This window comes from Triticum aestivum, chromosome 3B (assembly GCF_018294505.1).
Source record: "Triticum aestivum cultivar Chinese Spring chromosome 3B, IWGSC CS RefSeq v2.1, whole genome shotgun sequence".
NCBI lineage: Eukaryota > Viridiplantae > Streptophyta > Magnoliopsida > Poales > Poaceae > Triticum > Triticum aestivum.
In genome coordinates this window covers 800,299,357-800,314,526 of record NC_057801.1, presented here as the reverse complement: position 1 = coordinate 800,314,526, position 15,170 = coordinate 800,299,357, and the positions used below count along the sequence as shown (strand labels likewise).

The following is a 15,170-nucleotide window of genomic DNA, read 5'->3' as shown; positions in this document are numbered from 1 at the left end:
TGCGATGGCGCAGATGCAACCCGCGTGTTTTCCCTTTTTTCGTAGATCCGTTTATTCAAAAAGTTTTATCTCTTAAACCGTGCGTCCAAATCTCGAACCGTTCTCGCCGTTGGATTTCCTGTGTTGAGATGTTCAAAACTAGATCCCATGTTGATAGGTTTTGACGAACTTTTTTTCATGAAAAAACCCAGACAAAAAAACCGACGAAAAAACCAAACTGGGAACACGGTTTTTTCCCTTCCCGAAAGAGGCACGCCCGTGCCTCTGACGAAATCAGAACCGTGCCTCTCACGGAAGCAAAACCTTGCATCTCGCGAAAAAAAAATAGAAAACATGTTTTTTCCTTTCCGAAAGAGGCACGCTCGTGCCTCTCGTGAAAGCACAACCGTACCTCTCACGGAAGCAAAATCGTGCCTCTCGCGAAAGAAAAAAAAACAAAAAACGCGTTTTTTTCCCTTTTCGAAAGAGGCACGCCCATGCCTCTTGCGAAAGCACAACCGTGCCTCTCGCGGAAACAAAACTGTGCCTCTCGCGAAAGAAAAAAAAATATGTTTTTTTGTTTTCGTGGAGGCACGGCCGTGACTCTTGCGAAAGCACAATCGTGCCTCTCGCGGAAGCAAAACCGTGCCTCTCGCGAAAGAAAAAAAAAACAGAAAACACGTTTTTTTCGTTTCCAAGAGGCACGGCCGTGCCTCTCGTGAAAGCACAACCGTGCCTCTCGCGAAAACAAAACCGTGACTCTCGCAAAAAAAATGCATTTTTTGCGAAAAAAATTTCCGAATTTTTTTTGGTTGAAAAGTTCGGGAATACCGGTGGAAAACCAAAACGTAAAAAAATACCGTTTAAAAAGCCGAAAACGCGTGCGGAAAAATTAAAAATAAAATCCGGAAAGAGCGCCCAGAGCCCGACACGTGGCAAATAGCTGAGAGCACGCCAAGTGGGTTGATCGTTGCGAGGCTCCCGAAGGAGCGCTCATTAATTAATTGCTCCCTCGTTTCTGAGGACATAATTACGATGCTTCACTAGTCGCAGAGGGCCGGCTCATTCTCCCCTCTTTTTTCTTTTGTTAACCTTGCAAAAAAAGGTGCGCAAAAGTGAATCAAACCCGCAACCTATTCGTACGATGTTAGATGCAGAAACAAATTGTCTCAAAAAAAAGGGAACAAACTAGACTAGCTCACCTCTTGTGAACACTAACAAGTTTTCTCTTCTTTCTTCTGTTATTGTCCTAAGTTTTTCCCAGTTCGCTGGATGGTTCTTATACTTTTTTCTTTTCTTTTTTGCAAATACATGAACTTATTCTATTTTTGCAATCTGGTTTAAGGATCAACTTTTTTTTTTCAAATTCTTGAACTTTTTTAAAAACTTATGATTTTTTCAATATCAATGAACCTTTTCCCAAATGTGAGAATTTGAACTTTGTTCAAAATTTATGATTTTTTTCGAAATTGGTGAACTTTTTTCAAATTTGGTGAAATTTTTTAACATCGATGAATTTTTTACGAACTTTTTTTCTAATTCAATTCTTCTTCAAATTCGATTAACTTTATTTAAAGTTCATGATTGTTTTTCAAAAATCAATGAACTTTTGCGAATTCATGATTTTTTATTATTTTTTTCTCAGAAGCACTTGATTACATGGGCCAGCCCACCAGCGTTGTCTCCAACTCCCTGGTGCCTGAAGCGCCGAATAGGAGCTCCTGATAATTATACCTATAGGCTATAGTCCCTCAAATACAATAATATGCACCAATATGGACATGGATATGTCTCAAACTATGCGCCGTGCCAGCCACGTGCCACGTCAATAATATGCACCTTGAAGATGGAAACAAAAACCTTTTCAAAAAAATATCTGGATTTTAAATGTAAGAAAATTTGACGTATCTTCATTCAAGACCACAAGAATGCACAATTATTGTGCACACTCATTGTACTTTTACAATACAAACTATTAAAAATGGAGAAGGTGTTAGAAAATGTATATACATTTTCCACATTATATCTTCAACTACCGGTTTCTAAATTCAGGTAACATAATATAAAAAATCATGTTTACCTCTTCAAGTTACTCAATAATGAAAATACAATGTATATTAGAATACACAATAATTGTGTATTAGCAATTATTCTACATTTCATATTCCTTTTTAATCAGAAAAGATAAAAAGAAAATAAACACGAACTTGAAAAAAAGACCCCTGGATATTGGCATATAATAGGGCAAAAATATAACCATTTTCATAAAAGATCACTTAAGAATCCAATTACAAGTCTCTTTGTACATCTTTGTCTTTACTACATAATCTACATTTTCGCTACATTCCCCCTCAAAAGGTTATCCGTAGTAAGTTAACCATTCTTCAACATAAGCCAAAAGAAAACTTTTACCTTCGAAGGAATTTTACCAAACCATAATTTCCTAAAAGGGAACCTAACCTAAACAACGTTCAACATAGTAACACTTAATTTACTAAAAATTCAGAAGTGCTGCCAAATGTCCATATAACTTGTCTTTTTTCATGACTAGACAAACTAATATCAATACAAGATCATGTATTTTCTGCCAATATACCATCAAGTCCCTCTTCAAAGTTCCCCTGAGTTGTAGGTGCTGTATTATTTCGTAAAGAAGCCAGATGTCTAATTGCATAGAAAAAACTAGCCGAATTCTATAGATTTCATGTAATTTGATCTCTAGTTAATAGTTCTAGAATACCTTTATGTTACACTTGGTACATCCTAATTCTCGAGCAGTTGACACAACTTGTGTCATTTGTGTAAAGAAAATGTCAAAATGGCTCAATGCACAAGCGTCATGAGCCAGGAAAGCCACACACCGTACCAAGAAATGGCTAACAAAAGCTAGGAAAACCTTACAAAAGCCAAACAAGCCTAATAAGCACGTGAAGCAAAAAACACCAAGGGTTGTTACAAAAAAAAGGAAGAGCTCCAGGCACCGGCCTGAGAATTCCCTATTGAAAATCCAATCAAACATTTTCTTTCAGTATAATAATCTGTATAATCAACAAACCACCCTTGGACATGATTTGTTCGATAAAACATAATAACATCTCAACCAATGAATCCTCACATAGGCCATGCTCTATGTAATGTGATGTTTTACTTAATACCTGGGGTGTATACGAAAGTTTTTTCGATCACCTTGGGTGGAGTATTAGCCATTAGGTTTAATTTGCCTCCTCGTAAGAAAAAGTTTTGTTGTGTCAATATAGTGAGTTTATAAACGTACTGCCCATATAATATGAATTCAACCTAACATTGTTGAAGTATAAATGCATAGCCCACCTTTCCCCACCAGCTTGAGGTTTTGGGTGAAGTACCTGGTGCATGCAGTTCTACATGGTATTAGAATCAAGAGGTTTTGAGTTCAAGACCCTGATGGCGCAATTTAAAGATAAACAATTACAACCCACTTTCGGTCCAAACATGAGGGGGAGTGTTGAAGTATAAATGTATAACCCACCTTTCCCAATCAGCTTGAGGTTTTGGGTGAACTGACTGGTGCGTGCAGTTCTACAAACATGTGTTTACGTTATTTCTTTGACAGCTCTATGTCCATGAGCTGAGAAACTATTCTAGTCTAATATTCATACACGCTTTATCTATTTCCGACCAGGAATTACTATAGAATAATCACTCCATAGAGTTTCACAAATAAGTCACATACTTGCCATTTGATATAAATTACATTATTCGAGGGATGTTTAATAAATCATGGATGCAAAGAAATATAATCATATATTTGATTGCATCTAGGGCATATTACTAACATATTGGAGAGAAATGTTAATTTCAGAGGGGACAAGCCAACAAACAGTGAGACTATCTGCCCCTAAAAAAACCGTGAGACTATCTGTGCCCCTAACAAAATCGTGAGACTATCTGTGCAATCTTACTATTATGAAATTGGAATACCTGTAAATCTGTTGATATGAGTGAATCTTACTGATTTGTGAAATCTCATTAGAACTTCTGTGAATAAAAACTGAGAATTTATTGGAACGATATGGTGTTAGTTTCTTTAATTACACACATTCCATCAAATCCACACATTTCAAACTTTTTTACGAATATCTATTTGTTTCACAATTTTCAAAGAGGTTTCACATAACTTTAACTATATTGCTAGTGTACTGTTCGCAAACTTATCCTGATCTCACAAAACTTATACGGTGTTAGTTTCTTTAATTACACACTTTCCATCAAATCCACACATTTCAAACTTTTTTACGAATATCTATTTGTTTCACAATTTTCAAAGAGGTTTCACATAACTTTAACTATATTGCTAGTGTACTGTTCACAAACTTATCCTGATCTCACAACTCATAGAGGTTGAGCTTGTACTTTTCACAAGAAGCGTGCCTTTAAATTGATGTTTTGTCGTTATTGAGGGCAAAAATAATAATCAGATTAAATAATAATAATACAATTCGTGTAAACTTAATTGTCATTTTGGTTTCCTATTGCATAGCTTAAGATGATGTGGACGGTAGGCTAATGTGTGCAGTAAATTGCACATAAATATTAAAGCCAAGTACCAGCGATAGTATAAATTCATTCGTGTCTCAGTGTCAGTTATGAAGCACAAAGTAGAAATAGCAAACAAAATTGTTGACAAATAGTTTCGTCATGAAACTTTTACTAAATCAAAGGATAGGTGGTTGACGTAAGCTCTAATACAAGTTTTATATTAAATTATGTGGGTCTAGCAAGCTAAACTTCATGCCTACAATTTATTGGATTCTCTAAGTTTGGCTGATATTTTATTACAATGAAAAAACAATAGTAGTAATAGTAATAAATATGGAATAATATTACATGACTTCTAGACTATACTCTTACACCATATAAACTTATACAAGATAAAGTAATACTCCCTCCGTTCCTAAATTTATGTCTTTTTTAGAGATTCCACTACGGACTACATACGAAGCAAAATGAGCAAATCTACACTATTAAATATGCTTATATACATCCGCACGTAGTTCATATTGGAATTTGTAAAAAGAATTATATTTAGAAACGGGGGGAGTAGATGATTAAAGTGTTGTTTGCGCCATGCACACATGCTACTACTCTAGTTTACAATAAAGGTGCATATGCATGAAGTTCACATCTCAACAATGACCTTTCCGGTCGCGTGCCCGCTCATGCTCTTCTCCCATGCATCGGCTACCTTCTCAAAAGGGTGTCGTGAGTCGACAACCGTCTTGAGCTTCCCTTCCTTCATCAGGTCAAGCGCAGGAACCTCAGGTCCTCCTTCTCCATCGATGCGATCATAATGGATAGCTTCTTCTTGGAGAAAAATGTCAGGATTGATGCGACGAAGTTCCAAAAGTTGGAAGCTATGTCGACAACTCTGCCATGGCAGTTGAGGGCCGGCTTGAAGGCCGACCACTTGCCATCGCTCGTGATGTTCACGATGTAGTCGTACTTCTTGCCCGAAGAATTTTCAGTGCTGCACCTTCCAGAGTCTTGTAGTCAAGCACCTCATCGGCGCCGATGTTCGCGACGACCTCCAGGTTGCGCGCACCGCAGGTTGCGGTGACATTGTGGTTTCCGAGCTTGGCGAGCTGAACTGCGTATGTGCCGATGCCGCCTGATCCCGCGGTGATCAAGATGTTGCTGCTGCTGCCCGTTCCGTCGAACTTTGTGCCAATGGCCCTCAGGGCCTGCAGAGCAGTGAAGCCGGCGAGGGGCAGCCCTGCGGCATCAGCAGCGGATATTCCGGCAGGGCAAGCGACGGTGATGCTCTCCGATGCTGCAACGTACTCAGCGAGGCCGCCGGATTTCTGTAATTACATACCTAGTGTCATGAATGATGGACATGTACAATAACATAAAATGAATTGTTAAAATTGGGATTTTGCGAATTACCCAGAAAACTAATTTGGACACAACTTTGTCACCGACTTTCAACTCTTGAACTGCAGGGCCTACCTCAACAACCTCTCCAGCAACATCGGTTACTGTTTCATTGGTAGGTAGGGAAATGAGTGGTTAGATTGCCATTTGATGATAACAAAGCATAGACATATCTTTCATTTTATAACTAACAACAAAATTACATATGACCCCTGCCAAAACAAAAAACATAATATCATTGCGTAGATTTGACCATTCATGAATTACTACATGAGACCGGGTCTTTCCCCCCTTACCCCCCCCCCCCCCCCCCCCCCAGCTAAACCATTCCGTAACAGTTTGCAATACTCCATGGGAAATATTTTCACCACAAAAGCCAAAGTCTGGAATACAAGCAATATATTTCTGAAAATCCGGATAATCGTGTTCATAAAAGTGTACTAATTTATATGTGAATACCTGGAATAAACGGGAACTTAGGAACGAAAGGACGTATCAAGCCTTTCTGGATATTCCAGTCCGCTGGATTTATGCTTGCTGCTTCAATCTTTATAAGAACCTCATCTTTCTTCGGTGAAGGGACAGGGATATCCACGTACTGAAATAAAACCAAGTCAACCTTCATTTTCATCTTGAGAAGTCAACTGCATTCGCAGGTCCTAAATTCTAAGTCATGCCTCTTGATTGAGAACTCCTAGCTCCATCTCCCTTTCCAGGATAAAGGGTAGTAGTATGTCTCCTGATCAACAAGTTTTATGATCTACTATTTGAAGCTACAGATCTCTAGGAAGCAGCTGTGAACTTTGCATGAAGCTGCATATGGTTCCACTGACAAATACTACCATAATAATGCATCCTAAAGCTCCTCAAGATGGAAACAAGAGATGACCTTGAGTGCCGCGGCGCCGCCACCGTAGCCGGTGTACTGGACGGCGCGCATGGTGGAGGGCTTCGCCCCGGCGGCGGCCATAATGCTGAGTTTTTTGATGGAGCTGGGGGAGAATGAAGCTAGATCGTCAAGACGTATGACTGAGTACGCATATAAGGCAGTCTTGCAATTTGCAAAGACAGGTGACTTGGTTACAAAGAGTTTGACCGGGAACTAGATGATAGCTCTTGGATATTTAAGTAGGGAACATACGAGCAAGCAGTAGTCACACTTATATTAACACAACTTGATGTTTGACTATGAGTGCTTGCATCATAATTTGCGAGAGTGTTCCTCTCGTGGGCCCCACCAACCAACTGCGTGACAGCATGTGGGTCACATCGGCAATCAGGAGCGTGAATGAACAAGTTATTTTTTTAAAGGACGATAATCCCCGGCCTCTGCATCGAGCCATGCCCACAGCCGACATGGTTCCATCTCAGATCCAGAATGGACTTCTTCATCCCTGTCCTTGCTGCTGCATCGTCTCATTGGCTTCAGAGTTCAGACAGAGCCTGTGCAAATATGCCCAGCCTGAAACCAGCACAACTGCACATGCATCTAGAGTTGAAAAACGGAACGAACCCAGGACATAAGCAAAATGCATATTGCATTGCAGGTTTAGTATCCCAGCCTCCTCTGGACCATCTCTGACAAGACACCATCGCAATTACCTCCATCTCAAAATATAAGACGTTTTTGTAGGCCCGTAGTGCGATTTTGTTAGAAATGACGGTACTGAGCACCTTGCACCTAACATGCACGCGTACAGCGAGTGCCTGGAGAGAAATATAAAATCCAAGGGACAGGTGATTGATGCGGAGATAACAGGTGGATGAACTATTGTTATTGCAGCACCTCAGCTCTTCAACCCAGGAAAGTGTATCAAACATAACAATGCCAAGACAAACTCGAGCAAATGCCCCCATGTTTGTTTGTTTTTTGCGGAGAAAGTATGGTAAGTATACATTGATCAGACATAAGTTCCCTCTAGAAAATGCCAAGACAAGCATTTTCCAGCATACACTCTATAAACATATGATGACCCAAACTCAAAAGTAAGATACAAAGCACCGTCAGTGATCAGGAGCATCAGTTAAAACGTGGAACCTCCCAGCTTCAGTCTGAAGTTCACAATGCAGAGGAGCTTCAGAATGCAGAGGACAATGCAGCCAGCCTGAAATTATAACTACAGCACCTCAGTCAGTTTTTCAACCCAGCAAGAGTACCTCTCAAGGGGAGCATAGCACTGTAATAACATACTTGATCATTGTCCCAACCAGCGAGCAAATTCCCCTGTTTTTCTGCCGAGGAAGTATGGTACTTCCTTTTTAATGGCCAGAGCTTCTTCATTCCTCTTGGCGATAGTCTAAGCCAGCTCCATACTCCCACGCTTCGAGATACCGCTCCCACTGATACCTACCCCTCGGCGCCAAAGATTCAACCCAGGGCCGAACAGCCGGACCGACAAAGCCAGAAAGAAACGTGTAGTAACCAAGCATCACGAAGTGGCCAGACCAGTTGAGGATGGCCCCAACGCCAACCTGCCTGAATATTTCAGGCAAGATCCGCGGCCGGCTGATCATCACCAGGCCCAACGTTTTCACCAGGGGTCCAAACTGTATCACATCCTGGAGAAACGGCCGGAGCACCGAGTCCCCGAGCCTCTGCATCGACTGGAAGTTCGCAAAGAGAAGCTCGTTGATAAAAGTCGGCGAGATACCCGTCCCTGGCCTCGTCGACATTGCCCTCTGGAACAGCCATGACGCGCTTAGATTCGGCATGTAAGGGTTTAGCAGCTTCAGACTTTGAGTGTCCAGGAAATCTCCTGAAACCGCTTCGTGCACGCCGTTGGACAGACGGCCGAGGTGCCTTGTCAGGCTCCCAAACCCCCCGAATGAGACGGGTGACTGGATCCCACTGGCGTCGCCGACCTGTAAGATCCGGTCGAACGCGGCCGGCAGCGGGCTGTCACGGTAAGTCGGGAAGATCCCGTATATGACTCTCCTTATGTCCAAGTTGTCAAGAACTGTGTCCTGGTAACCAGGGATGAGATCCCAGAACATCTCCAGGAGTTCCTCCAGCTTCGGGCACCCGAACTGCGGATCGACATATGTGAACATGTATGTGGTGCGATCAGTCGGGCCGGAGCCAGCAGGAAATGCCTCCCAGAAGAGCTGCACTGATCCTCCTGAATCTCCCCCAACTTTTTTTACCGACGAGCTGCTGAAGATAACATCACTGGTTGTGTTCTTCTCAAACCCACGAGCACAGGCACCGACAACGAGGCATAGTCCGTCCGGTCTCCTGCCGGAGCGGATCTGCCGCACTATCGGGGAGAAGTTGCCCATGGCATCGACGACGAGCCGGCAACGCAGACGATCACCGTCGCTCAAATTCAGCACCGCAAGATCGTCGTGAACCGAGATGCTCGACACGCTCTTCCCCTCAAAGATCGCTCCTCCGGACAAGATGAAGCGGGCTTTCATGATCTCGACGAGCTTCGCCGGCGATATCCCGAGGTGGAGGATGTCCTCCACCCAAATCTCGCCTTTACCCTCGAAGCCGCACCGGTTGGGGTTGAAGTCGCTGGTGACCACCTGCTCGGCCTCGGCCTCGGAGAGGATGCCGACCTGCACGATCTCCATGAGCTCCTTCCGTGAGATGTTCCACTCCTGCTCCCGGCCTTTGACGGCGCCCCTCTCGACGATGCCCACCCGGAGGCCTCTGTAGCTGAGCGCGCTGGCCATGAAGATGCCCAGCGTGCCGCCGCACACCAGCACGTCGAAGGTCTCCACGCCGGGATCGGCGGCCGCCGGTGGTGCTGGGCCTTGGACGCGGGTGACGATCTGGGGAGGGGCTTTGGAGGAGGAGGCTTCTTGGGGTGCTGAGCATATGCTGGCGCAGATTTGGTCCAACCTCTTCAGCGCGTCGTATGAGTACGCCCCGCCGGCGCCGCCGACCTCTTCGCCGGCAGAGGAAATCTTGTCCATAATCATCTGGGTTCTGGAGGGCGGCGGCTGGGCCTTATCCCCCGACGCCCTGACGCGCACGAGGCCGCGGCGGCACCGCAGCGGCTTGAGGGCGAGGCGGCGGGCATGGCAAAGAGCACGGGGCGGCGGAGCGGTGGGAAGGGGAAGAGGCGGCATGAGGCTGGTTGGATTGGAATTTGGATTCGGGCGCCTGCGCTGGGAGGGAGGGACATGGCTGGCTGGATGGCGGGCGACGTGGTCCATCCCAGACCCAGCGCGACGCCGGCGAGCAGCAGAGCACCACCCAATGCAATGCCTCTCATCTCATTTTGTTCCTCAGCGACATCCTCTCCCCTGCTTGCTTGGAGCCGGCTCATATCCACCGCACACAGCACATCGGACGGCTCTCCTCTGCCCAATACTAGTACTTGCTGCTGCTTCTACCGAGGAAGCATTTTCCACCATACTCTGGATCAACACAAGTAACACCACTCTGCCATAAGGTCTTAGGGCATCTCCAATAGCATGTGTATATTTGGATGTCTATATATTTATATAGACAATGGTCTAAAAAGATTTCCTCATATACACATCCAATTTTGCATCAGAACGTCTATATACAGGGACCATGACAGATGCGCCGTTGTTGGGGAGAGAAAGAAATCATGACTACAGCTGAGTTTAGACAACGCCTTCATATTGTCCAGGCGTGGACATTGTCGAGGTCGATTTAGAGGATGTGTATATTTGAACGACCATATAGACAAGCTGTTGGACTCCTATTTTAGGCTCACGTCGTAAAAAACGAGTATAGACATCCATATAAACAAGCTATTGAAGATGCTCTTACATATGCTCAAACAAACACAAAAATAACGCAAAGCGCGCTCCGGAGCATGAGTAAGAAGAAAAAAATGGCTATCCCGAGGTTTCATGTCGAAAGTTTACAACGCACGCACCGACCCAATGCTGGGAGCGACGGCGAGGAGGCCAAGGGGCTGTTTGGATCTCGACCAAAACCAGCCCGACCAAAAAGTTGGCAAGCCCGTAAAATTTGGTGCCCGTTTGGATCACTACCAAACAATTGGCACGCCCAGCGCGCCCGCGAGACGCCAATGTAAACTTAGCCAACTCACGGGCGAGTTGAGGGCGGCGAAAAGCTCCGCCAAAATTTTGGCATCGCACCTTGCACTCTCTGGGGCCGTTTGGATTATGCCTGCGGCCGTCCTGCCAATCAGTGGCACGCCAAAATTTTGGCGGAGGAAACGGCCGCCGGCGCCTTGCCAAATAATTGGCTGCACAATAGAAGGGAAGGGCATGCGAGGCTAGGGCGAGCCAAATAATCGGATCTGAACCAAACGCGTGCCATCGCTCCGGTCAACGACCAAATATTTGGTCGGGCACGTCAGGGCTACGATCCAAACAGGCCCTCTGTCTCGTTGGGTCCCAGGTAACTATTCCTTTATTTTATTAGTATCTGCTGCATGCTGGCTGTAGTTTAATCTGTGGGTCCTCACAATGCATGCAAGCATGCTACTCCACAGTGCAAGGGCCAAAACATGGACGGCTACAATCCAAACAATGATTACTTACCAAAATTTTGATCATGCCCTCACATTAGTCATACCAAAAAATTGGTGGGGCTAGATGGGGCACAATCCAAACAGCCGCCAAGTTCAGTTACGCCTTCACCAGCTGGGCAGCGGCAAGTGCGTGCTAAGAGATTCCTCTAAGCAGTCTGCGGATCTAAAGGGTGATTGTTTCACCATCGGTACGACATCCTGAGGGCGAGCATTTCTGAAGCATGAATGGGAGGAATTTCCGAAGCATTGTCCAGCTCCCGCTGAACACGCCATGTCTTACTCTGTCCGAAAAATTCAGGCAAATCAGCATGCATAGATGATGCCTCCTGGGATGTTATCAGGTTGAGCCGATGTTGTTTTTGCTGATGCTAGCTGCTCCAAAGATCAACATCGTTTCATGCGACACATTCCGAATAAAAGTAATACAGTACACGTTTCACGTTCTGTCTTTTTGTGTGGAACAAATGTTTGTTACATGTAAAAACAATGTCTTCGATATATATTGCATGATATATATATTGCATGGTAAAAACAATGTTTGTTATATATTGCATGGTATATATATACACACTGCAAGGGTATTTTCCCTGAATCAACAAGCATTCCAAGAAACCGGACCAAACCCGACGGCTGGGATGGCGTGTCACGATTGTGACGTGCGATGGCGTGTCTCCCTCGCCGCCGACCTGACACTACTAGGAAAAGGGCTATAGATAGAATTGACACTAATGGCGCACCTGGAAAGCAGTGCGCCACTACTATATACTAATGGCGCATTAGTTGGTGATGCGCCATTAGTGTGGAAGACAAAATGTGCGTCAGTAGTGATAAATTTTTTTCATTTTTACATACATACTAATGTCGCATCCCGCCGAAGTGCGCCATTACTTAATGACGCACCAGACCAGGAGTGCGCCAGTACTGAATTTTTTTTAATTCTTTTTTTGCAAAACTACTAATGGCGCACCGTGTCACAGTGCGCAATTACTAGTTTAAACTACTAATGGCGCACCGTGCCACAGTGCGCCATTAATATATATATATATTACTTTTCTGCAAAACTACTAATGGCGCACCACCTGCAGGTGCGCCATTAGTAACCAGGGTTACTAATGGCGCATTTGCGGGTGATGCGCCATTAGTAACCTGGGACCCCAAAAAGATATTTTGGACAGCCCCACACCTACCCACTCACTTTCCCCACTTCATTCCCTCCACCTCCTTCTCCAAGCTTTCGGCTGCCTCCTCCTCCTCACCTCATTTCCACCATAGATTCATCAAATTAAGTGGTGAAATTACCTTTTTTTGATAGGTAAGTAAGGGAAAAGCTATCTTCATGATGTAGATCTACTTTTTTTCTCCCTAGCTCGCTCCAACAACGTGCACATGCACTTTTTGTGGCCTAGCTAGATCTATGTATGTTCGTGGTGTTGCATATGTTTGTGGTGTTGCATATATGTTTGTGTTTGCAGGTACCGGTATTGGAAATGCGATAGTTGTCAATATTTTGCCGGAATGTTGATTCATTTCCGTTTCGGCGAGAATTTTGGCACTATGCATTCTTTTTGGTCCTATTTTTAGAGAAGGTCATGCCAAATTTTTTTTTTGTTCTAAAATATTGTTTTGCTCTACCCCGCAGGCGACCATGGTCCGCACGATGACTGAAGGCATCGTGAATAGGTTTTTGAGCTCCGCGAAGGCCGAGATGCTTCAAAAGAACGAGACGGAGATAAGATGTCCGTGTCGAAGATGCAAGCTGAAGTGCCTTATTGCGGACCCGAATTCGGGGCAGGTGCGGGACCACCTGCTCTTGCGTGGTTTCATGGATGGCTATCGGTGGCAAGGTGATGAAGATGACTATGAAGTCGTCCATGGGGGCCGGACAAGAAATGAGGAAGGGCAACACGACAAGTACCACCGCGGCGAGGGCGGGCGAGAAGACGAAGAATCTCCAGGACATGATCACGACGGTGATGCTGTACACAGTCATCATGTAGAAGATGTCGTACATGATGATGAGGAAGATCAAGACGAAGGGCATGATCATGAAGATGAAGATGCCGGAGCAGACGACGATGGAGGCTGGGTGCAGGACCCTCATATTCAAGAGCTGCTTCTCAAGCATACGGATAACGCAAAGAGCTGCCGCCCGAGAGAAAGCCAAGCTGGATCAACTAGAGATAGACGCGGTTACTCCATTGTATGAAGGATGCAGGCCTGAGGATACCCGCCTGAAAGTAACGCTCATGGCTCTGGAGATGAAGGTAAAACACAAAATGATCGACGCATGCTTCGACGAGAACATGTCATTCTGGCACGAACGTCTTCCCAAGGGGAACAAGTGCCCGACCAGTTTCGAGAAGGCGAAGAAAATCGTGTGTCCTCTGGATTTACCGCACGTGAAATACCATGTGTGCATGAACAATTACATCATTTATCGAGACGAGCACGCGGAGTCTACCATATGTCCGGTGTGCGGCGTCACTCGATACAAGAAGAGGAAGAAAGCTCCTCGAAAACGGTGTGGTACTTTCCGATCACTCCTCGTCTGCAGCGGTATTTCGCGGACCCTAAGGTAGCAAAGCTCCTGCGTTGGCACGCGGATAGGGAGGAGAAGAAGAGGGAAGATAACAGAAATGATCCGGAGATAAATAAAAAAAAGGCAAGATGCTGAGTCACCCTAAGGATGCGAGCAAGTGGCAAGCGTTGAACTTCAAATACCCAGAATTTGGGAAGGATCCAAGGAACATCGTGCTGGGCGCGAGCACCGATGGAGTCAATCTGTTTGGCAGCCAGACAAGCACACATAGCACCTGTCCTGTGTTTGTGTGGATGTACAACCTTCCCCCCTGGTTGTGCATGAAGAGGAAGTACATTCACATGAGTATGCTAATTGAAGGGCCGAAACAACCAGGGAACGACATCAATCTGTATCTGGGGCTGCTGAAGGAGGAGCTAGACACGCTGTGGAAAACGCCAACCAATACGTGGGATGCCGCAGAGAAAGAATATTTCCCTATGAGAGCCGCACTGCTCACGACGGTGCACGACTATCTCGGTTACAGATATCTCGCGGGGCAGGTAGTCCATGGATTTTCTGGATGCATAAGGTGCATGGATGACACAATGTATCGCCAGCTAGATAGAGATCCTGGGTCTTCGAAAACCGTGTTCATGGGACATCCAAGGTGGCTTCGCGACGATGAACCGTGGAGGAAACGCAAGGATCTGTTCGATGGTGAAACCGAACCCCAAAAACGCCCGTGTACGAGGAGCGGCGAGGAAATAGACGAGCTGTTGAAAAATTGGAAAGACTGCCCACTGCCGAGAAAGAAGCAAAAGGCGCCAGAGCCGGGAAAGAAGCGAAAGGCGCCAGACCCGCTGCTGAAGGTATGGAAAACGAGGTCTGTTTTCTGGGACTTGCCGTACTGGAAGATCCACCGTGTGCCTCACAGCCTTAATGTCATGCATATCATGAAGAACGTGTGTGAGAGTCTGCTTGGTACCCTGCTCAACATGCCAGAGAGGTGTTGGGGAACGTAGTAATTTCAAAAAATTTCCTACGCACACGCAAGATCATGGTGATGATATAGCAACGAGAGGGACAGTGTTGTCTACGTACCTTCGTAGACCGAAGCGGAAGCGTTGATGCAACGTAGAGGAAGTAGTCGTACGTCTTCCCGGTCCAACCGATCCAAGCACCGTTACTCCGGCACCTCCGAGTTCTTGACACACGTACAGCTCGATGACGCACCCCGAGCTCCGACCCAGCAAAGCTTCGGGGAGGAGTTCCGT

At 45.3% G+C, this 15,170-nt stretch overlaps 1 protein-coding gene and 1 pseudogene across 2 annotated transcripts; both read right to left on the bottom strand.

Annotated features, from left to right (window-relative positions):
* Nucleotides 1-5,137: 5,137 nt before the first annotated feature.
* Nucleotides 5,138-6,862, bottom strand: LOC123066688 (chloroplast envelope quinone oxidoreductase homolog; annotated as a pseudogene).
* An 866-nt stretch (nucleotides 6,863-7,728) lies between these two features.
* LOC123072524 (uncharacterized) lies at nucleotides 7,729-10,090 on the bottom strand. Of its 2 annotated transcripts, none has more exons than XM_044496098.1 (2): nucleotides 8,084-10,090; nucleotides 7,729-8,009 (listed from the first exon to the last, which is right to left on the bottom strand). In XM_044496098.1, exon 1 carries the CDS (start codon nucleotides 10,054-10,056, stop codon nucleotides 8,170-8,172), a length of 1,887 nt encoding a protein of 628 aa, XP_044352033.1. In that variant the 5' UTR covers nucleotides 10,057-10,090; the 3' UTR covers nucleotides 7,729-8,009; nucleotides 8,084-8,169. The 2 variants fall into 2 exon arrangements, with proteins under 2 accessions (XP_044352033.1, XP_044352034.1); XM_044496099.1 differs by having other exon boundaries at nucleotides 7,729-7,997.
* Between the last annotated feature and the right edge of the window lie 5,080 nt (nucleotides 10,091-15,170).

Coding starts and splice junctions, on each gene's coding strand:
- LOC123072524 (XM_044496098.1), bottom strand. CDS start 10,056: ATGGACCACGTCGCCCGCCATCCAGCCAGCCATGTCCCTCCCTCCCAG.